Source organism: Monodon monoceros, unplaced genomic scaffold, assembly GCF_005190385.1.
Source record: "Monodon monoceros isolate NGI ecotype Baffin Bay Population unplaced genomic scaffold, NGI_Narwhal_1 Super_Scaffold_3, whole genome shotgun sequence".
Taxonomy (NCBI): Eukaryota; Metazoa; Chordata; class Mammalia; order Artiodactyla; family Monodontidae; genus Monodon; species Monodon monoceros.
The window spans coordinates 51,868,356-51,892,495 of record NW_021703780.1 but is presented as its reverse complement, the minus strand read 5'-3'; the positions used below and the strand labels follow the sequence as shown (position 1 = coordinate 51,892,495).

Below are 24,140 nucleotides of genomic sequence, written 5' to 3'. Positions count from 1 at the left end.
TTTTGGTTTTTTTTGGCTGTGACATGCAGCTTGTGGTATCTTAGCTCCCATCAGGGACTGAACCTGAGCTGAGCCCTTGGCAGTGAGAGCACAGTGTCCTAACCACTGGACCACCAGGGAATTCCCTAGGCTCTTGTTTTTTTATCCAGTGTGCCACTCTATCTTTTGATTGGAGCATTCAGTCCATTGGCATATGTATTTATTGCCATTTTAAACCTGGTTTTCCAGTTGATTCTTTTGTTTCTTCTTTGTTCCTTTTTTTTTGTTTTTCTTTTTGTGGTTTGAAGATTTCCTTTTATTTTATGTTTGTGTTCTCGTCTTTTTGGTTTCTGTGAATCTTTTGTATGGTTTTGATTTGTGGTTACCCTGTTTTTCAAGTATGTTAACCCCTTCCTATATCTGCTTGCTTTAGGCTGTTAGTCATATAGGCTCAAACGCATTCCATTAAAAAAAAAAAGGAATCTATTTTCTTACTCTCCTGCCCCACATTTTATGATTTTGATGGAGTACTTTTTTACATCTTTATGTTTATCCTCCTGCTGTTCTGTGAGTTTATCATCACTTGCACAAATAGGTTTTCTTTTTGATACTGGCTAATTTAAGCAATTTAGTTTCCAGTTGTGGTTTCCTCTTTCTTATATCTTCTGGTTTCTTTTCTATTTAGAGAAGGCCTTTCAATATTTCTTTTAGGATAGGTTTAGCATTGCTATATTCTTTTAGCTTTTGCTTATCTGAGACATTCTGATTTCTCTTTCTATTCTAAATGATAATATTGTTGGGTAGAGTATTCTAGGTTGCAGATTTTTCCCTTTCAAGACTTTGAATATATTTTGCCACTCCCTCTGGCCTACAGTGTTTCTGTAGAGAAATCAGCTGATAGCTTTATGGGGGTTCCCTTGTAATTAAGTTTTTCTCCTGCTGCCTTTAGAATCCTCTTTTTATCTTTAACTTTGCCATTTTTATTATAATATGTCTTGATGTAGGTCTGTTGGGGTTCATCTTGTTTGGGACCCTCCACGTTTCCTATATCTGGATATCTTTTTCCTTCTTTGGGTTTGGGAAGTTTTCAGCCATAATTTCTTCAAATACATTTTCAATCCCCTTTTCTTTTTCTTCTCTTTCTGGAATCCCTATTAAGCCTAGGTTGGCATGCTTTATATTATCCCACAGGTCTCTTATATTGCTTTCCTTTTTTTTCATTTGGCTGACTGCTGTTTTGCTTGCATAATTTCCATTATTCTATCTTCCAGATCGCTTATTCTTTCTCCTGCGTTATTCATTCTGCTATTCATTGCCTTTAGCTCAGCTTTTGTCTCAGCAAATGAATTTTCTAATTTTTCTTGGTTCCTCCTTATAGTCTGTAGTTGCTTTTTACAGTAATGTGCATTTTTGTCAACAGCCTTTCTTAATTTCTTCAGTATTTTCATCACCTCCTTTTTGAACTTGGTGTCTGTTAGACTGAAGAGGTCTGTTTCATTGTTTGTTCTTTCAGGGGAATTCTCTTGATCTTTTAACTGGGAGTGGTTCCTCTGCTTCTTCATTTTACTTGTGTTTCTCTTAACTCTGAGTTCAGGAGAAACAATTATCTACTCTAGTCTTGGAGGACTATTTATATGTGGGAGCATCCCTGTGTAGCTTGTGTGGGCTTAATATTTTTTTGGCACGAGGGCTGTTTTTGGTTTGGATGCTTGTCATCTCTTTCCCCTACGTGTGCTGGCCGTTATCCCCTTGATAGGGGGTGTGCAGATGTGCAACCTGTACACACTCCCAGGAAGGCGGGGCTAGCGGTTGGCTCCCGGTTGTGGGACCCTCAGCAGCAGTGGCAGGTCGCGCACACTCCTGGGTAGGCATGGACAGCGTTTGGTGCTCAGTCACAGGACGCTCTGCAGCGGCAGCGATCCATGTCCACCTCTGGATTCTGAGGTGGCAGTGGCATCTTGCACCTGCCCCCGGAGCTCGTGTAGGTGGTGCGCTGCTGCCTGAGAGTGGGCACGGAGAAAGAAGCTTCTGTGGCGGCCCACCCCTCTCCTTGTGTGCCCCCCGCAATGGTGCCTTGCCTCTCTGGCAGGCCCAGGCTTCTTCCTCGACTCCCTCGGTTGTGGCTCACCACACCCTAGCCCCCTCAGGCCATCTCCACACAGCCAACCTCAGTCCTCACCTCCCGGTCTGACCTCCAAAGCCTGAGCCTCAGCACCCAGCCCCCACCTGACCCAGCTGATGAGTGTCCCAGGCTGGGGAGTGCTACTCTGTGGCACCAACCATGTGTGCAGGTCTCTCTCCACTTTGCCCTGCACAAACCGGTTGCTGTGCTCCCCTCCAAGGCTCCGAACCTCCCCCTCTGTCCCAGCTGATCTCCCAGGCAGTGAGGGGACTTCCCAGGGTGCAGGAACCTTTCTTCTTTCACAGCTCCCTCCCAGGGGCATAGGTCCTGTCCCGATTCATTTCTCTCTCTTTCTGTTTCTTTTCTTTTTTTTTTTTTTTGGCCCTACCCAGTTATATGGAGATTTTCTTGCCCTTTTGGAAGTCTGAGTCCTTCTGCCAGCATCCAGTAGATGTTCTGTTAGAAGCATTCTGCATGTAGATGTATTTTTTTAACATCTTTATTAGAGTATAATTGCTTTACAATGGTGTGTCAGTTTCTGCTTTATAACAAAGTGAATCAGTTATACATATGTTCCCATATCTCTTCCCTCTTGCATCTCCCTCCCACCCTCCCTATCCCACCCCTCTAGGTGGTCACAAAGCACCGAGCTGATCTCCCTGTGCTATGTGGCTGCTTCCCACTAGCTATCTGTTTTATATTGGCAGTGTATATATGTCCATGCCACTCTCTCACTTTGTCACAGCTTACCCTTCCCCCTCCCCGTATCCTCAAGTTCATTCTCTAGTAGGTCTGCGTCTTTATTGCCGTCTTGCCCCTAGGTTCTTCTGACCATTTTCTTTTTTTTTTTTTTTTTTTAGATTCTATATATATGTGTTAGCATACGGTATTTGTTTTTCTCCTTCTGACTTACTTCACTCTGTAGGACAGTCTCTAGGTTGTAGATGTATTTTTGATGTATTTGTGGGAGAAGGTGAGCTCCACGTCCTACTCCTCTGCCATCTTGATCTGATCCTCCAGCAGAGTATCTTAAGTTGATTAGACTCACTTTTCAAAAGGAAACATTCTAAGTAGTGCATGTATAGTTTTGATTTTTTTTTACAGAAGCCTTTCCTGAAATATATAAAGAGAATCAGGCATAGGTATGGAAAATAAAAATGATTGATTTTTATGTAGGAATTCCAGTAAAATTCCATGGATATTTTTTAGCTGGGTGACATTGCCCTGGGAAGTTTCTGCAAAGTATGTAAAATGCGTCTCAGTGACCCATTTTAGTATAGTATCATCTGTACATCAGCTTTGATAGTGTGACTGTTAAATATTGACATAATTTACTCTTTAGTCTTCCTGTTCTTAGGAGTTAGATTTTTATTCAGATTTACTCATGAGTTAATTTTCTTATCTTCAAATGAACTCTTCAGCTCCACCAAGGGAAAATGACTCATCATGGCAGTGTTGCCTTGTTTATCAAAAAAGGATACAAAAGCTTTATAAAGAAGGGATTAGATAGGGCACTTGAAGTTGTTCTTCATCAGCACAAGTTTTAATTCCTTTAAGCTTCCCCACTCATTATAATAAGTGAGAGGGAAATTAAGCAGTCACTTTTTTCTCTGTTACTTGGAAATAATAGTGACAGTGAAAGCACAGTTATCCCCACTTTATATTAAAGCTTTAGAGGGAGTAATTTTTTCCTACAGTTATCTTTTTAGATTGACCATGCTTTTTATAGGGACTTAAACCCAGAGATTTCTAATTCCAAATCTCATTTTCTTAACCACTGAGTCTCTTTACTAGAATAGTTCCAGTGTTTTCTAACTTTTCACTTAATGGTCACCATTTAAAATTTAACAGTGTAACTAAATGATTTATATACATGGTTCAAAGTTCAGAAGGTATGAAAGAGTATACAATAAAACTCTTCTGCTCGCTGGCCCCAAGTAGCCATTAAATTAGAACCCTTTTTAGACACCTAAGAAGATTGTAATCCTGTTAAAAGATACCCTTTGTATAACAAAAATATTGTATCATTAATTTATTTATTCCAATAAACTTATTCTATGATGACTGAATTATATGCTTAAGCATAGTTGTGGTGAATATAATGATCTTGTCACTAAAGGATGAAATTTAAGAGAGAACTTCCATCCCTAAAGTAATGCCTGGTAGAAGAATGAGATAGAACTGCCCAGGATATATGCACCTTTGCTGCATATGGGATGTCTTTACACACATTATTCACATACCTTTTTGTTCCTTTTAAATGTGTCAACTCGTTACAGTGACTGGTGATTTAAATGTTTTTCTTCATGTAGTGGGGTGAGAGGTAGAGGGCAGCAGTGAGCGGTTGTCATTAGCTGTCTCTGGGGCCAGGCTGCCTGTGTTTAGATCCCATTACACCACTTGCTTGTCCAGGCAAGTTCCTTTAATAAAATAACCCCCACCTAAGGTAGCTGAGAATTAAATTGAGTTAATATGTGTAATGCACTTATAAGGTGGCCAGCACATAGGAAGCACAACACTAGCCTTTGCTGCTGTTACTATTATTTATAACTAGATAGCTTTAATGCTTTCTGATTGTACTGGAAAACCAAGTGGTTAGACCTTGGCTAATGTGTTAGTTTCCTATGGCAGATAGATGAGCAACTTTTACAGATGGTTAGAATGCAACCCTGGGACTAGATACCTGTGTAATGACTCAGGATTTTTGCCAGGTTTGTTGGCAAGTATGATTACAATCTTTTTTTTTTTTTTTTAAATTTATTTTGGCAGCATTGGGTCTTTGTTGCTGTGCGCGGGCTTTCTTTAGTTGCAGCAAGCGGGGCGGGGCTACTGTTCGTTGTGGTGCAGTGGCTTCTGTTGCAGAGCATGGCTTCTAGGAGCGCGGGCTTCAGTAGTTGTGGCTTGTGGGATCTAGAGCGCAGGTTCAGTAGTTGTGGTGCACAGGCTTAGTTGCTCCAAGGTATGTGGGATCTTCCCGGAATGGGGCTCGAACCCATGTCCCCTTCATTGGCAGGCGTATTCTTAACCACTGTGCCACCAGGGAAGTCCCTACAATCTTTTAAATAAGGCTGTAGCAGAGTTTGTTTGTTGTTTGTTTTAATATTTATTTATTTGGCTGCATCGGGTCTTAGTTGTGGCATACGAGATCTTTCGTTGCAGCATGCAGGCTCTCTAGTTGTGGTGCGCAAGCTCTAGAGCGGGCAGGCTTAGTTGCCCTGTGGCATGTGGGATCTTAGTTCCCCGACCAGGGATCAAACCCACGTCCCCTGCATTGGAAGGCGGATTCTTAACAATATTGACCACCAGGGAAGTCCCCCTGTAGCAGAGTTTTGAACTGTAGAAATAACATGTTTGCACTGCTTAGCAACTGTGGCAGGTAGAATAATGGTGCCTCGAAGATGTTCGTATCCTAATCCCCAAAACCTGTGAATATTTTAACCTTATACCAAAAGGCACTTTGCAGGTATGATTTAATTAAGGCTGTTGAGATGGAGAGATTATCCTGGATTATCCAGGTGGCCCAGTGAAATCACAAGGGTCCTTAAAAGTGAAAGAAGTAGGCAGGAGAGGCAAGAGTCAGAGGGAGATTTGAAGATGAAGGAAGACTGCCACAAACTAATGGATGTAGGCTACTGCAAGAAGTAGATAAAGTCAAGGAAGTAGATTTTCCCCTACAGCTTCCAGAAGGAATGCAGCCTGCTGACAGCTTCATTTTAGCCCATTAGACCCGTTCTGGACTTCTGAACTCTAGAACTGTGTGAGAATAAATTTGCATAGTTTCAAGCCACTGAGTTTGTGGAAATTTGTTACAGCAGCAATAGGAAACTAACCCATCAACCAAGGCAAATGTGTACTATGTAGATGATCTCCAAAGTGGTGCATAATGAGCTACTGTTGTGTATCAGAGCTGTTTTCCATAGTGTGGCTGTCATTTACTCTTAAGATTTTAGACAGAAACACTCTGCATACTATAGTACTTACTGCCTCCTAGCTTATCTCTGAAGGCCCAGTCAAAGCTGGGTCTTGAAATGGGCATCTAATGAACCCTGAGCCCTTGCACGCATGAGTGTGTGTGTGTGTAAATGTGCACATATATGTATATTCAAATATATGGAGTGTATACACATGTGTAATGAACATATATGAGGATAAGTGGATTTGTGGAGCATGTGTGTGTATTGGAGTGAGAGCTATCCTAGACTGTTACAGGATTTACAATCCTGTCAAATAATAAATGACTATTTAATGAATTTTAGTTGCTTATAAAGGAATCATAATGTAATTTACTTTAAACAGCTTTAGAATGACTTAGTTCTTAATTTTGGCATAGACAAGTTATTCCCAGGAGAAGGTCCCGAATGCTTTGTGCTAGAAACAGCATTGACTGACTGGATATTTGTAGCTTTGCACAGAGCAGTGGTCTCCAACGACAGCATGCATTGGGATCACCTAGAAGGCTTGTCAAACATGATTGATAGAGTTTCTGAGTCAGTGGGTCTGGAGCGGAGCTGGAGAATTTGTATTTCTGACGAGTTTCCAAGTGGTGCTGATGCTGCTGGTCTGGAGACCATGCTTCAACTTTTTATTACTTTGAATATTCAGGCAAATATGTGAGCGTCCCCTCACCACCACTTCTTATAGACAGATTTCCTCAGAGGAGCGTTGACACATAGGTGGGGCTGTAGCTATTCTTAGGCCATAGCTTGGTCACTCCTAGTAGCCTCCCCTTCAAGCTCATTGCTCACCTTCTGCCTCCGGAGCAGCTGTTGCTAAAGAATATTTGTCATTGTGTAATACCATTGTGCAACATAAAGAAAAATAATCCTGTGTAGTCTTAACTTCATCTCAGGTAGAAATTGGAACAAGTACTGATGCTTTAGAGTGTCGGTTTTCGTACTGTTTTGAATGATAGAAGTACAGAGTTTAAAAGCTGTATTTGTGTTTTTCTGGTTATGCCTGGGCAGCTGTCCGTCTCAGCTCTTAGGTAATGAGAAAACTTAAACCTCTAACTTAAAAAAAAATTATTATTAAATATTTATTTATTTGGCTGCATTGGGTCTTAGTTGCGGCATGCGGGATCTTTCGTTGTGGCGTGTGGGCTCTCTAGTTGTGGTGCGCAGACTCTGGAGCGCACGGGCTTAGTTGCCCCACAGCATGTGGGGGTCTTAGTTCCCCGACCAGGGATCGAACCCCGTTGCCAGCATTAGAAGGCAGATTCTTAACCACTGGACCACCAGGGAGGTCCCTAAACCTCTAACTTTGTGGAGTAAAAAAACCGTAGTCCCAATATGGAGCCACAGAAAGGGGAGTAAGCAGTTGCCTCTCCCTTTGGGCAGGGATCTGGCTGGAATAGGCTGCCCCTTGTTCAGTAGCCCCAGCTGAATCCATGATGCTTCCCCACCATGATAAGAGTGACATGACTTCTTGTTTTTTGGGTTTTTTTTAATAGGAATATCTTACTATTCTTTTTTTTTTTTTTTTTTTGCGATACGCGGGCCTCTCACTGTTGTGGCCTCTCCTGTTGCGGAGCACAGGCTCCGGACGCGCAGGCTCAGCGGCCATGGCTCATCAGCAGGCGGACTCTCAACCACTGCGCCACCAGGGAAGCCCACTATTCATTTTTATTTATTTAATTTATTATTATATTTTGGCTGTGTCGGGTCTTCGTTGCTGCGCACAGGCTTTTTCTAGTTGCGGCAAGAGGGGGCTGCTCTTTATTGAGGTGCGTGGGCTTCTCATTGCAATGGCTTTTCTTGTTGTGGACCACAGGCTGTAGGTGCACAGGCTTCAGTAGTTGCAGCACATGGGCTCAGTAGTTGTGGCACACAGGCCTTAGAGCATGCAGGCTTCATTAGGTGCGGCACGCAGGCTCTAGGGCACATGGGCTCAGTAGTTGTGGCGCATGGGCTTAGCTGCTCTGTGGTATGTGGGATCTTCCTGGACCAGGGATCAAACCCGTGTCCCTTGCATTGCCAGGCGAATTCTTAACCTCTGTGCCACCAGGAAAGCCCCATGAGTGAGACTTCTGATCTTAAACCGTTGATTTATTCCGGATCAGCTTATTGCTGCTATTAGATCAGAAATACCTGTTCATATGGAGGCCAAATTCTACTTGGAGCACCCTGTTAATTAACCAGTATTAGCTACCTTGCAAACAAGTTTTAGGTCTAGGAAATAAAGTAGCATGTCTGTTGGATTAAAAATACTGTTAAATGATTGATGCTTCAAAAAAGAAAATATATTTTTTGGTAAGTTCATTTTACACTGTGGTAGATTTCCTTGAGGTTAGCTTTGGTTCTTGTTATAGATTAAAGTTCTGTATTAGGACCGTAGAAATAAATGCTTTGAACTTAACCAAGGTGGATCTGTCACACCTTGGGCTCCATTTTGCTCTAGAGTCCATCTTACACTCTATATTCGAAGGTAGTTGGGGACGTGAACTCATAGCACTTACATTTTTCAATTCTGTCAGTGCTTTTGCTTTTCTAAGCCAAGAAAGGAGTAAACAAATCCAAATGTGACAGGTAAATTCAGAAGATAAAGCTAAAAATAGGACTAGTAACTTTTAGAGTATTGCAGTTTGTGTTAACTTTATACTTCGTTGGTAGTGGGACCTTTTTAATATTTCATTTGGAACCTAGACTAACATTTCAGGAAGTTGTTTTATTAGGAGAATTATGGAGGGGGATCAAATAGAAGGAGAAATTGAACCAATAAAAGTCTGGTAGTATATCAATGGATATTGCCATTGAGTAAAACTTGGTGGGGAGGGATTTCTAAATAGTGGGAGACATGGGATAAAACTGAAGAAGGAAGAAAGCTAGGACATATATCGTTTCCAACAGGGAAATCATTTGAAGCATAATAAGTGTTACAGAGCCTTTTTTAAAAACCTGCTTTTGACTTCAGAAGAATAAAAATCTATAGTGCTTTAATACAGGAGCAGCCAAGCCTGAGATCTGTTCGTGGAAACAGATTGAACTTTATATTGAGCACAGAAATATCCTAAGGTTGAGGAGGAAAAATAATACAAAAGAAGATAATACAGAAGAAGATAAAATAATACAAAAGAAGATAAGGCACATTGAGATTTCTTCCTTTGATCTTTTTCAATCCTTAGAATTTTGAGTTTTTGAGGACCACAAGGGAATCCTGGCGAGAGAAGTTTTCCCTCCCTCCTTGTGCATTTGGTCCACCTCCCATCTCACAGACTGCTTTTCTTTGGGTTCTCAGATTTATAAATCAACTTGATAAAATGTATGCAATCGCACTCCTTGATTTTCTCTCTGAGATCTGCTTCTTGTGATCTTCCCCATGTCAGGAAGTTCCTTAGCCAAAAATCTGGAGTAACCCTCAGCTGCTCTTTCTCTCACACTTTAATTAATATACCAGAAAATACATAGGCTCTACCTTCAGAATCTCTCCAGAGTGACAACTGCTTCTTAAACCATCTCCACCTCTACTGTCCATAGAGGAGAGTGACTGTTTCCCTTTAGCCACGACATCTCAAACTGAGAGATTCATGCTAATCTGATAGGTGAAAAGCCATTTCAGTATGGCTTTAACTTGCATGTCTCTGATGGAGTTCAAATGTCTGAATGTCTTTTTTTTTTTCTTGGCTGTGTGTCGCTTCTTGCGGGATCTTATTAGCTCCCTGACCACGGATATAACCCAGCATCCTGGCAGTGGAAGCACGGCATCCTAACTGCTGGATCACCAGGGAATTCCCAGACGTCGAATGTCTTTTTCTTTCTTTTTTTTTTTTTTTAATAAATTTATTTATTTATTTATTTTTCGCTGCATTGGGTCTTCGTTGCTGCACGCAGGCCTTCTCTAGTTGTGGCGAGTCGCAGTTGTTACGGAGCTTGGGTTCTAGGTGTGCAGGCTCAGTAGTTGTGGCGCGTGGGGTTCGTTGCTCCACGGCATGTGGGATCTTCCCAAACCAGGGCTCGAACCCATGTCCCTGCCTTGGCAGGTGGATTCTTTAACCACTGTGCCACCAGGGAAGCCCTCGAATGTCTTTTAATATGTTTAAGAACTGTTGGCTTTCCTTCTTTTGTGTGAAGTACATGTTCATGTCATTTGCTCTTTTTCTGTTAGGGTTGTTGGGCATTTGTTAGCAATTTTGTAAGAGTTCTTTTCCTTTGGTACTAGGGAGATTAGCCCTCTGTGACTAATGTGAGGTGCAAATATTCCCCCTCTTGATAATCAGAATCCCTGAGTCAAAAGATGCAGTATTTAACTTGTTAACAGGTGCAGGCAGACTATCTTTCAAAAACAGTTTATCAGTTTACATTTCCCCACATTTTATGTGCTTATTTCTTCCCCATCTTTACCCACTTGATTTTTTAAATTAATTAAACAGTTTTTTGTTGATCTGATAATCAGCACAAACATTTTGTTAATTTTTGTGTCCTAAATTCTTGAGGTTGAGTGTAATTTCAGATATGTAATGCTGTATTTATCAATGATATCTATTCATTTGCTTTTTTAAAATCTTTTATTTTTTAACTTTTTAAATTGAAGTATAGTTGATTTACAGTGTGTTAAATACTGCTGTACAGTAAAGTGATACAGTTATACACACAGACGCATATATATATATACACATTCTTTTTCATATTCTTTTCCGTCATGGTTTATCACAGGATATTGAACGTAGTTCCCTGTGCTATACAGTAGGACCTTGTTGTTTATCCATTCTGTATATACTAGTTTATATCTGCTAATCCCAAACTCCCAACCCCTCCCTCTCCCTCCCTCTCCCACTCCCGTCCCCGTTGGCAACCACTAGTCTGTTTTCTATGTCCGTGATTCTGTTTCTGTTTCGTAGATAGGTTCATTTGTGTCATTTTTTAAAGTCTTTATTGGGGCTTCCCTGGTGGTCCAGTGGCTAAGACTCCATGCTCCCAATGCAAGGGGCCTGGGTTTGATCACTGGTCAGGGAACTAGATCCCACATGCTACAGCTAGGAGTTTGCATGCCCCAACTAAAAGAGCCCACATGCCACTACAAAGACCCGGCAGAGGTCTTATTTTAAAAAAAAAAAGTCTTTATTAAGTTTATTACAATATTGCTTCTGTTTTATGTTTTGGTTTTTTGCCCGCGAGGCATGTGGGATCCTAGCTCCCTGACGAGGGATTGAACCCACAGCCCCTGCATTGGAAGGCAAAGTCTTAACCACTGGACCACCAGGGAAGTCCCCTGTGTCATATTTTAGATTCCACATGTAAGTGATATCAGATGGTATTTGTTTTTCTCTTTCTGACTTACTTCACTTAGTATGATAATCTCTAGTTGCATCCGTGTTGCTGCAAGTGGCATTACTTTGTTCTTTTTTATGGCTGAGTAGTATTGTATTTTATCTATTTACCGCATCTTCTTTATCAGTTTGTCTGTTAGTGGACATTTAGGTTGTTTCCACGTCTTGGCTATTATGAATAGTGCTGTTGTGAATATAGGGGTGCCTTTATCTTTTTGAATTATGGTTTTGCCTGGATATCTGCCCTGGAGTGGGATTGCTGGATCATATGGTAATTCTATTTTAATTTTCTGATGAATGTCCATACTGTTTACCATAGTGGCTGTACCAGCTTACATTCCCACCAGCAGTGTAGGAGGGTTCCCTTTTCTCCACACCCTCTGCAGCATTTGTTATTTGTAGACTTTCTAATGATGGCCATTCTGACCTTTGTGAGGTGGTACCTTATTGTAGTTTTGATTTGCATGTCTCTAATAATTAGCTATGTTGAGCATCTTTTCATGTTCCTACTGGCCAGATATCTGTATTTCTTCTTTGGAGGAATATCTCTGTAGGTCTGCTGATTTTTCGATTGGGTTGTTTGTAAATTTGGTGTTCAGTTTTATGAGCTATTTGTATATTTTGGAAATTAAGACCCTGTCTGTTGGCAGATATTTTCTCCCATTCTGTAGGTGGTCTTTTCGTTTTGTTTATGGTTTCCTTTGCTGTGCAAAACGTTGTAAGTTTGATTCGGTCTCATTTATTTTTATTTTTATCTCTGTTGCCTTGGAAGACTGACCTAAGAAATATTGGTATGATTTATGTCAGAGAATATTTTGCCTATGTTCTCTTCTAGGAGTTTTATAGTGTCATGTCTTTTAAGTCTTTAAGCCATTTGAGTTTATTTTTGCGTATGGTGAGAGGGTGTGTTCTAACTTCATTGATTTACATACGTCTGTCCAATTTCCCAACACCACTTGCTGAAGAGCCTGTCTTTTTTCCATTTTATATTCTTGCCTCCTTTGTCGAAGGTTAATTGACCGTAGGTGTGTGGGTTTATTTCTGGGCTCACTGTTGTGTTCTGTTGGTCTGTATGTCTGCTTTTGTGGCAATACAACACTGTTTGATTACTGTAGCTGTGTAGTAGTGTCTGAAGTCTGGGATGGTTATGCCTCCTGTGTGCTCTTTTTCATCAGGATTGCTTTGGCAATTCTGGATGTTTTATGGTTCCATATCAATTTAGGATTACTTGTTCTAGTTCTGTGAAAAATGTCATGGGTAATTTGATGGGGACTGCATTAAATCTGTAGATTGCTTTGGGTAATATGGCCATTTAAACAATATTCTTCAAATCCAAGAGCATGAGATATCTTTCCACTTCTTTGAATCATCTTCAGTTTCCTGTATTAATGTTTTATAGTTCTCAGCGTATAAGTCTTTCACCTCTTTGGTCAGGTTTATTCATAGGTATTTTATTTTGGGGGTCGCAATTTTAAAAGGTATTGTTTTTTTTACGTTCTCTTTCTGACATTTCATTGTTGGTGTAAAGACATGCAACTGATTTCTGAATGATAATCTTGTATCCTGATACTTTGCTGAATTCGTTTATTAGATCTAGTAGTTTTTGTGTGGAGTCCTTAGGGTTTTCTATATATAGTATCATGTCATCTGCATATAGTGACAGTTTTACCTCTTCCCTTCCAATTTGGATACCTTTTGTTTCGCTTTCTTGTCTGATTGCTGTGGCTAGGACTTCCAATACTATGTTGAATAGGAGTGGTGAGAATGAGCATCCTTGTCTTGTTCCATATTTTAGCGGGAAGGCTTTCAGCTTTTCACCATTGAGTATTATATTGGCTGTGGGTTTGTCCTAAATGGCTTTTATTATGTTGGGATATGTTTCCTCTATATCCATTTCGGTAAGAGTTTTTTTTATCATGAATGGATGTTGAATTTTTTCAAATGCTTTTTCTGTGTCTTTTGAGATGATCATGTGGCTTTTGTCTTTTGTTGATGTGGTGTATCACGTTGATTGATTTGCATATGTTGAACCATCCTTGTAACTCTGGAATGAATCCAACTTGATCATGGTATATAATCCTTTTTATGTGTTGTTGGATTCGGTTTGCTAATATTTTGTTGAGAATTTTTGCATCTATATTCATCAAAGATACTGGCCTGTAATTTTCTTTTTTCGTGGTGTCTTTGGTTTTGGTATCAGGATGATGGTGGCTTCATAGAATGCACTTGGGAGTGTTCCCCCCTTTCAGTTTTTTTAGAAGAGTTTGAGAAGGATAGGTATGAGTTCTTCTTTATATGTTTGGTAGAAGCCATCTGGTCCTGGACTTTTGTTAATAGGGAGTTTTTTTTTTATTACAGATTCTATTTCACTTCTAGTGATCTATCTGTTCAAATTATCTATTTTTTCTTGATTCAGTTTTTGTGGGCTGTATGTTTCTAGAAACTTTTCCATTTCTTCTAGGTTGTCGAATTTTTGGCATGTAATTATTCATAGTATTCCCTTATGATTTTTTGTATTTCTGCAGTATCAGTTGTTAAGCCTCCTTTTTCATTTGTTACTTTGTTTATTTGGGTTCTCTCTCTTTTCTTCTTGTTGAGCTTGGCCAGCAGTTTGTCAGTCTTGTTTATCCTTTCAAAGAACCGGCTCTTGGTTTTATTGAATTTTTTTTCTATTGTTTTTTAATTTTTTCTTAATTTATTTCCTCTCTGATAGTTATTATTTCCTTCATTCTGCTGACTTTAGGTTTTGTTTGTTCTTCTTTTTCTAATTCTTTTAAGTGATAGGTTGTTTGAGATTTTTCTTGTTTCTTGAGGAAGGCCTGTATTCCTGTGAACTTCCCTCTAAGAACTGCTTTTGCTGCATCCCATAGATTTTGTATGGTTGTGTTTTCATTGTCATTTGTCTCAAGGTATTTTCTAATTTCCTCTTTGATTTCATCATTGACCTATTTTTTTAGTACCATGTTGTTTTGTCTCCATGTAATCGTGTTTTATTTTTCTCATTTCTTTTTCTGTTGTTTATTTCTAGTTTCCTGCCATTGTTGTCAGAAAAGATGCTTAAGATAATTCCTGTACTCTTATTAAATTTGTTGAGGCTTGTTTTGTGCCCTAGTATGTGGTCAGTTCTAGAGAATGTTCCATGTGCACTTGAAAAGAATGTGTATTCTGGATTTTTCGGATGTAACGTCCTGAAAATATCAATTAAGTCTAACTTGTGTCATTTAGGATCTCTGTTGCCGTATTGATTTTCTGTCTAGAAGATATGTTCATTGATGTCAGTGTGATGTTAAATTGTATTGTCAGTTTCTCCCTTTATGTCTGGTTAGTCTTTGTTTTATGTATTTGGGTGTTCCTTTATTAAGTGCATATATGTAAAATCCTCTTCTTGTATTGATTCTTTTATCATTATATAGTGTCCTTCTTTATCTTTCTTTATGGCCTTTATTTTAAAGTCTACTTTTTCTGCTATGAGTATTGTGACCCCCACTCTCTTATCATTTCCGTTTGCATGAAGTATCTTTTTCCATCCCCTTACTTTAAATCTGTGTGTATCCTTTGCCCTAAAGTGGGTCTCTTGTAGGCAGCACATTGTAGCCTCTTATTTTTTAATCCAGTCTGCCACTGTTTGTCTTTTGATTGAAACATTTAGTCCATTGACATTTAAGGTAATTATTGATAGCTATGTATTGGGTTGGCCCAAAAGTTCATTTGCTTTTTTTCTGTAAGCTGGCTTTAGTATTGCTTAGTTATTTTTAACTTCATTTGAAACAATTTTGTTAGACTCTGTTGTGACAGCTATCATATCAGTGTGCATTAAAAAAAAAAAAAAATTGGTGAATTTTTGTGTAGCTATTTTAATATTGAAGATGGAAGAAAAAAGCAACGTTTTCAGCATATTATGGTTAATCGTTTCAGGAAAGGTTAAAAATGCAGCTGAAACGCAAAAAATATTTGTGAAGTGTATGGAGAAGGTGCTGTGACCGATTGAACATGTCAAAAGTGGTTTGCGAGGTTTCGTGCTGGGGATTTCTTGCTGGACGTTGCTCCATGGTCAGGTAGAGAGATTGAGGTTGATAGTGATCGAATTGAGGTGTTCATTGAGAACAATCAGTGTTATACCATGCAGCAGATAGTCGACATAAGCAAAATATCCAAATCGAGCACTGAAAATCATCTGCACCAGTTTGGTTATGTTCATCGCTTTGACGTTTGGGTTCCACGTAAGTTAAGCAAAAAAAAAACTTCTTGATTGATTTCCGTATGCAATTCTCTACTTAAACGTAACACAACCGTTCTGTTTTTAAAACAAAATGTGACAGGCGATGAAAAATGGATGCTGTACAATAATGTGGAATGGAAGAGATCGTGGGGTAAGCGAAATGAACCACCACCACCAACCCCACCAAAGGCGGGTCTTCATCCAAATAGGTGATATTATGTATATGGTGGGATTGAAAGGAGTCCTCTATTATGAGCTCCTTCCAGAAAACCAAACGATTAATTCTAACAAGTACTGCTCCCAGTTAGACCAACTGAAAGCAGCACTTGACAAAAAGAGTCCAGAATCAGTCAACAGAAAACACATAATCTTCCATCAGGATAACACAAGACCGCATGTTTCTTTGATGACCAGACAAGAACTGTTACAGCTTGGCTGGGAAGTTCTGATTCATCTGCCGTATATACAAGACACTGCACTTCGGATTTCCATTTATTTACGTCTTCACAAAATTCTCTTAATGGAAAAAACTTCCATTCTCTGGAAGACTGTAAAAGGCACCTGGAACAGTTCTTTGCTCAAAAAGATAAAAAGTTTTGGGAAGATGGAATTATGAAGTTTCCTGAAAAATGGCAGAAGGTAGTGGAAGAAAATGGTGAATACGTTGTTCAATAAAGTTCTGGGTAAAAATGAAAAACGTATCTTATTTTTACTTAAAAACCAAAGGAACTTTTTGGCCAACCCAATGTTTATTGCCATTTTAAACCTTATTTTCCCATTGATTTTTATTTCTTCTCTGTCCCTTTTTCTTTGTTCTTGTGTGTGTGTGTGCATGTGTGTGTGTGTGTGTTCTGATTATTTTCTTTTGTATTGATATTATACTTATGTTCTTTTCTTTTTGGTTTTTGTGAATCTGTTCTATGTTTTTGATTTGTGATAACCCTGTTTTTCAAGTATGCTAACCCCTTCCTATATCTACTTGCCTTAGACTGATAGTCATATAGGCTCAAGCACATTTTAGGGAGAACAAATTCTACATTTTCTTCCCTGCCCCCCATTTTACAATTTTTTAAATTAATTAATTAATTATTTTTGGCTGCGTTGGATCTTTGCTGCTGCAGGCAGTCCCTCTGCAGTTGCGGCAAGCAGGGGTCACTCCCTGCCGCGGTGCACGGGCTTCCCATTGCAGTGGCCTCTCCCATTGTGGAGCATGGGCTCCAGGTGCACAGGCCTCAGCAGTTGTGGCACGTGGGTTTAGCAGCTGTGGCTCACAGGCTCCAGAGTGTAGGCTCAGCAGCTGTGGCTCACGGGCCCAGCTGCTCCGCAGCATGTGGGATTCTCCCGGACCAGGGCTCGAACCTCTGCCCCCTGCATTGGCAGGCAGATTCTTAACCACTGCACCACAAGGGAAGCCCCCATTTTACAATTTTGATGCCCTCTTTTACATCTTCATGTTTATCCTTTTGCTGTTCATTGTGGTTATCATCACTTTCACAGAAATTTTTTAATCTTTTTAAATCTGTACTAGCTCATTTAAATGATTTATTTTCCAGTTGTGATTTTCTCTTTCCTATAGATTCTTCATTTCTGTTTAGGGAAGACCTTTCAATATTTCCTTTAGGATCGGTTTAGTATTGCTGTATTCTTTTAGTTTTTGCTTGTCCGAGAAATTCTTTATAATCTTGCTGGATAGAGTATCCTAGGTTACACATTTTTCCCTCTCAGAACTGAATATATTGGGTTGGCCAGAAAGTTCGTTTGGGTTTTGCCATAAGACGGTATGGGGAAACCTGAACGAACTTTTTGGCCAACCCAATATCTTGCCACTCCCTTCTGGCCTGCAACGTTTCTGTATAGAAACCAGCTGATAGTCTTATGGGGGTTCCCTTGTAATGAACTCTTGCTGCCTTTAAAATCCTCTCTTTTTAAGTTTTGCTATTTTTGTTATAATATGTCTTGGTGTAGGTCTGTTTTGGATTTATCTTGTTTGGGACCCTCTGTGCTTCCTGTACCTGGATATCTGTTTCCTTCTTTAGGTTTGGAAACTTTTCAGCCATAATTTCTTCAGATATTTTTTCAGTCCTCTTTTCTCTTTCTTCCTCTTCTGGAATTCCTAGTATGCATAGGTTGGCATGCTTTATATTATCCCATAGGTCTCTTATGTTGCTTTCATTTTTTTTTTTCATTTGGCTTTCTGTCTGCTGTCTTGATTCGGTGGTTTCCATTATTTTATCTTCCAGTTGACTTGTTCTTCTGCATTATTTTTTCTGCTATTCATTGTCTTTATCTCAGCTTTCACGTCTGCAAATGAGTTTTCTAATTTTTCTTGGTTCATCTTTATAGTTTCTAGCTGTTTTTTTTTTTTTTTTACAGTAATCTGCATTTCTGTCAATAGCCTTTCTTAATTCCTTCAGTATTTCCATTGCCTCTTTTTTGAAATCGGTGTCTATTAGACTGAAGAGGTCTGCTTCATTGTTTGTTCTTTCAGGGTAATTCTGTTGGTCTTTTAACTGGGAGTGGTTCCTCTGCTGATTCATTTTACTTGTGTTTATCTTACTCTGTGAGTTTAGGAGAAACAGTTACCTACTTTGGTCTTAGAGGGCTGTTTATGTGGGGGTGTCCCTGTGTAGCTTGTACGTGTTTAATATATTTGGTACGAGGCTGTTTTTAGTATGGATGCCTGTTGCCTCTTTACTCAGTGTGTGCTGGTCATTACCCCCGAGAGGGGCGGGGTGTGCAGATGCCACGGCTGGTGTCTGGTCTGGCAGCGGCTCAGGCACACCCTCGGAGCACGCAGTGGGGGCAGCAGCAGCTCGTGACCACCCCTGGGGTCTGGGAGGGTGGCAGTAGGGGCTCGTGACCACTCCTGGATATTCATTTCTGTTTTTAAAGAAGTTATTGTTTATTCTTTTTCCAGGTTCAGATCCATTGTTAAGTATGCTGCAGATTTAACTTTTTAAAAAATCTCTGTTACCATAAGGGTGTTTTTAGTTTAATCTCTCTCAGTGTGTTGAATGAATCTGACTGTTCCTTAGTGGTGTGTACAGCCGTTGTTTTCCTTCACCAGCCTTGGAGTGATTTAGTTTTATTTTGGTAACTGTTATGTTTTGACCCTATGATCTTGTACTTTTGTATATTTTTGTAAGCCCAGTGGAGTGTGGGCAAGGTATTGGTAGTTTTATTATAAAGAGCCTCAACTTCATATGTTACTAGAAGCACTCTTTAATTACTACTAATTTTCTGCATATCAAATTATGCTGTCATTTTTATTATTTAATGACAGGTAATCCAAACATCTTTTTTGTGGATTTGGAGCATATTACTAACTTTTGGCAGCAGCAGCTTATTTTCTTAATTAAATAGATTGGTGTGTGAGTTTCTATTCGTGTTTTTTTTATGGACCCTAATTGAGCAGTGACAAGATGTGAGTTGGGTTCATTGGACACAAGGGAGAAAGCTCCAGGATTAAAATTTGACCTTAGTTTACACAAAAACCTGTCCACAAATGTTCCTAGTATCATTATTCATAATAGCCAAAAAGTGGAAACCCAGATGTCTGTCAGCTGTTGAATGAATAAACGAAGTGTGGTGTGTGCATTCAGTTGAATAATTTGGCCATGAATAGGAAAGACTGACACATGCTACAACCTGGATGAACCTTGGCAACATTATAAGTGAAAAAGCCAGTCACAAAAGGCCACCTGTTGAGTGATTCCATTTATATCTACTGTCTAAAGCAACCAAATCCCAAGAGAAAGAAAGTAGATTGATGATTGGTTGTGAGGGGCTGGAGGTGGGTGGATGAGAAGGGACTGCTCACGGGTATGAGTTTTCTTTTTGATGATGAAGGTGCTCTAAAATTAATAGCAGTTTGTGCTGCACAGCTCTGCATTTACTAAAAACCAGTTAATTGTACACTTTAAAAGGGTGAATTTTATGGCATGTAAGTTATACCTCAATAAAGCTGTTATGAAAAATTGGTCTCAGATAATGAGTGTGAGAGGATAACAGAGGAAAGTAAACTGACTGAGGAACTCTTCAGTCTTCTTTGAGAGTGGAAGGAGGAAAATATGATTTGCAGGGAAGAGAAAGATTAACCTGAGTTTGCTTCTTTAGAATTTAATATCGGGCAGTCGTACGTTTGAGTTGAATTTTTGTTACACAGAGTGATGTTCTTTATATGGATTGTTTTTGATACACAATTTTTAAAAATAGGTCAGTCTTACGAAATTCGCATGCTGGATAATCGGAAAATGGGAGATGTGCCTGAGATCACTGGAAAACTGGTAAAGGTAAGGACCGTCTGTTTAAATTCCTAAAAGGTACTGCAGTGACTCAAAAAAGTAGCAGTTTTACTGCAAGAGTTTTGTTTTTTGTTGCAGGAGTTATTAAAAAATTATTTAATTTCACTTTAAGAAAGTAATGGCTATATTAAAACTCTATTGAGCTATATTTTGTTTACTCCTCTGTAAAATAGGAATTATAGTAATTACTGAGTGAAGTAAATGTGAAGGCCCTCTGGAAACAAGGCGCCAGAGAAAAGTTAGTTGCAGCTAAAGGAGGGAGAAAAACCCACTACCACAACAAAAACTTTGTTTCTCTTTAAACGTAGAAGATAGTGTGGAAACTTTGTTTCTCTTTAAAAGTAAAAGATAGTGTGGGGGGAAAATATAAGTGTTACTTTGAAACTTTTATTTCACCTCTGAAAATTTCTCTAAGTAAAATTTGATCTCTTCACGCTACTGGTGTGTCTGAATGAAGAGTCAGTTATTCCAGGCCTAGGAGGCGCAGCCAACCCATTCCTTTTAGGATGGATGTGCCTTCAGACCCATCCCCGGCCCCTGCAGTGTCATGCAAGGTGGGTCCTTCTAGCCTCTACCTGTCACGCACCACACAGTATCATAAACTCCAGAGCATTACAGGGTAAGGGTTACTGAAGAAGCTTAATTGGGAAAAGGGAAAACTTCATTGTGGCTGTTAGCAAGGGAGAAGCAGGATGAGTTCTCTCGGTCCTTCCATCTTCCTACAGAGAGGCCTGTTGGGGCCCGAGTGCTGCTGGGCCCTCATTGTGGAGAGGCATTCCATTGGAAAGGCCCAACCCTTTTCAGACTGGCGAGCATGGGGAAGGCAGCCTGTGGGGGGGAGTGGACAGCAGTACTAATGCTAACAAATTAGGCTTGTCCAGAAAGCAGCTGCTCAGCACTGGAGGCCTGAGAGTCTTTGGAGTACTCTTCCCACTCCTGGGGGCAGGAAGCTCCCAATCCTGTGAGAGGTTCTAGTCCCCAGTGGATCATTGTCTTGCCAACCTGGAGTAAGCTCCCAGGTTTCTTCTGACTCCCGAGGCTCCCAACATTCTCAGAACAGGAGAGAGGTTATTTACCGATTCTCACGTGTGCCATCTGAACATGGAGTCTGTCATGTCTGTGTTCCATCAATGGGTTTGATCGTTTCCCTAAAGGGTGGGTCAGATGGCCTTATTTTTTTTATTCCCTCCTACTGGCTTTCTTACCTGTATTGAACACTAATTAGATTCACCCTTTTAAAAAGGCATCAGCACTGTTCCCAGTCAGCAAGTCCCATTGAATTGGTTATGCTCTGCTGGACTCTAGTGACAAATAGCTATGGTTTGGTCAAGGAGCAACAGCTCTCATTTTTCAGAGTCTAGAAGGCTTAGCAGTGTTGAAGATTCTCTCAGCATGTCTTGCTCCCAGCTCGTCATTCATTGTCAGACAAGTATTGGGCACCCCAATTGGCAATCTTTGCCAAATTGTACCACACCTGGTTAAAATTCAGCCTAGTAATATATTGTTTAAGGGAAGATGTGGGTGAACTCTTTTGTCATTGTGAAAGTCACAGGGTTACTTTTTAAGAAGTCTTAGTTTCATCTTCCACTTGATAAGCCACATGTCTGATTTTTGGTGGATGTGCCAGAATACATCCAGTTACATTCTGAGAGCTTGCCTGGGATTCAGAGTTACAGTCTGCTACTGCCAGAGACTACAGGATAACTTTCTTAAAGACCACATGCTTCTTCATCTAGAGGATCCCTAAAATACTCTGCAGCCATCTAGAGTTTAATTTCCTGGCCCCATGATCTTTGACTCTGCTATTGAGGTGGGGGGGCGGTCTTCGGGATCAAATGCTGCTGATCAGAGGTGCTTTGGAACTTCTTGACCTGCTTAAAATATTCAGTGAAGTGCTTTCTCTGATTGTTCTCTTTCTGTCTTATTGTTAGGGCCCCTTTATCTGTGGCTGATTCTCTTGGTGTATTGTCTCCTTTTAGTCAGAACTTCCAGATAACAGCTTTTCCCCTTCCAGTTTTATTTAAGAGGTTTTCTTTTATATCTTGCCATTTCTTAACTATGGTCCTCCATATTCCTTATTTTACTGTCTTATGTCTTAGTCTGACCTAGAATGGGGTTTAGTAAAGCACTTAAAACTAATACCTGTATTCTCATACTATTTTCATCTGAATTCATGGATTTGATCTGGTTCTTACTAAATATGGAAGAATCAAAATCATGACATTTTCTGTGCTGCACTTCTGAGAGATCAACCTGCTGGTGACTGTGAACCAGGAGCCACCACTGGCTCAAGCACCATCACTCTGTGAGGGCTTTGCTGCCAGCAGGCGCTTGTGTGAAGTGGGTGCTGGTGGGGAATTGGGTGTGGATCAGAGTGGCAACTGTGCCTTCATAGACGTCCACAGAGGTCCTAATGACTGACTTGGCCTCTTTTTAAACTATTTCAAATTACAGTATTTCTACTTTTAAATGGTTCCCTTCAAAATATTTATCAGCTATGTTTTGGACAGCATTTTGGGGGTGCGGAAGGCAGGGGCACTAAAGATAGTATTGATATGTATCGCTAACAAGTTATTTCCTGCCCAAACCAGCAGAGCGTCTACTGGAAATACGATTATCTTACTGCATCATAGTCTGAGAAACAGTTATTTATAAACATGTCAGAAACACTAATTAGTGCAAATCTGGTATCTGAATCCATTTTGATGACCTGTTATCCTGTTCTTGGAATGGAACAGCAGCTGGCAGCCCAAACCTGTGGGAGGTGAGGGTGGGATGGGTGGAGAGCAGAGAATGGCCTAGAGTAGAGTTAAAGCCTTCCCTAGGAATGAACCTGAGTGTTTGGATGAAGTTTACCTGTGTTTTATCTGTTTTGTTTTTCCCTTGCTTACCTCAGATAATCTCACTTGCAGGTTAAATAGTTGAGGATGAATTTTGCATATAGGTTCTCTTTTTGGGGTGGTGGGCAGATTTACCCCCCTGCCCTTGACTTTTTTTTTCTGGGGGGCGGGGCTGTGCCTCACAGCACTTGGGGATCTTAGTTCCCCGACCAGGGATCGAACCCCAGGGTCCCCTGCAGTGGAAGCGCAAAACTCTAATCACTTGGGCACCAGGGGATTCCCTGATGTTTTCTTTATAGAAATATAATTCTTACTAATTTTTTATGGACATGGACCTTAATTCTGAATTACAGTATCAAATTTTTTAATAAAAATTTAACCTAAGAGGGCTTCCCTGGTGGCGCAGTGGTTGAGAGTCCGCCTGCCGATTCAGGGTACACGGGTTCATGCCCTGGTCCGGGAAGATCCCACATGCTGCAGAGCGGCTAGGCCTGTGAGCCATGGCTGCTGAGCCTGCGCGTCCGGAGCCTGTGCTCCGCAATGGGAGAGGCCACAACAGTGAGAGGCCCGTGTACCGCAAAAAAAAAAAAAATTTAACCTAAGAATCCATTTTATTTGCTCTTGTTATTTTTGAGTTATAATTCTTTGTACCGGGACTTCCCTGCTGGTTCGGTGGTTGAGATTTCACCTTCGAATGCAGGGGTTGTGGGTTCAATCCCTGGTCGGGGAGCTAAGATCCCACATCACTCATGGCCAAAAAACCAAAACATAAAACAGAAGCAATATTGTAACAAATTCAATTAAGATTTTAACAACGGTCCACATCAAAAAAAAAAAAGTTAAAAAAAATGATAGTAATAATTCTTTGCACCAAATAATTGTACCCATACCCAGGTATCCAAGAACAAAACTGTTTTGTAAAACACTTACAAAATGTTTAAAGCAGAATTTGGTTTTGTTTTTGTTTTTGTTTTTTTGTGGTACGCGGGCCTCTCACTGTTGTGGCCTCTCCCGTTGCGGAGCACAGGCTCCAGACGCGCAGGCTCAGTGGCCATGGCTCATGGGCCCAGCCACTCCGCGGCATGTGGGATCTTCCCGGACCGGGGCATGAACCCGTTTCCCCTGCATCGGCAGGCAGACTCTCAACCACTGCGCCACCAGGGAAGCCCCAGAATTTGTTTTTGTATGCTTTTCTATTATAGGCTAATGCATAAGAAGTGAAAACACTTGTGCTTTTTAGCTGGAACAATTTTAAAGTGCTCATTTCCCCTACTTATTCCATAGAGCATCATAAGAGTTGTATTCCATGACAGACGGCTCCAATATACAGAGCATCAGCAACTTGAAGGTTGGAAGTGGAATCGCCCAGGAGACAGACTCCTCGATTTAGGTACAAGTCAGAAGACCACGGAGA

The 24,140-nt window shown here is 40.3% G+C and overlaps 1 protein-coding gene across 2 annotated transcripts in view; it reads left to right on the top strand.

Annotated features, from left to right (window-relative positions):
* Positions 1–24,140, top strand: part of UBP1 (upstream binding protein 1) — a 68,525-nt gene that overhangs the window by 22,104 nt on the left and 22,281 nt on the right. For both annotated transcript variants that reach the window (XM_029242292.1, XM_029242293.1), the window contains 2 exons: positions 19,798–19,874; positions 24,011–24,116. In XM_029242292.1, the coding sequence (XP_029098125.1) occupies positions 19,798–19,874; positions 24,011–24,116 (183 nt within the window). The remainder of the gene's footprint in view (positions 1–19,797; positions 19,875–24,010; positions 24,117–24,140) is intronic.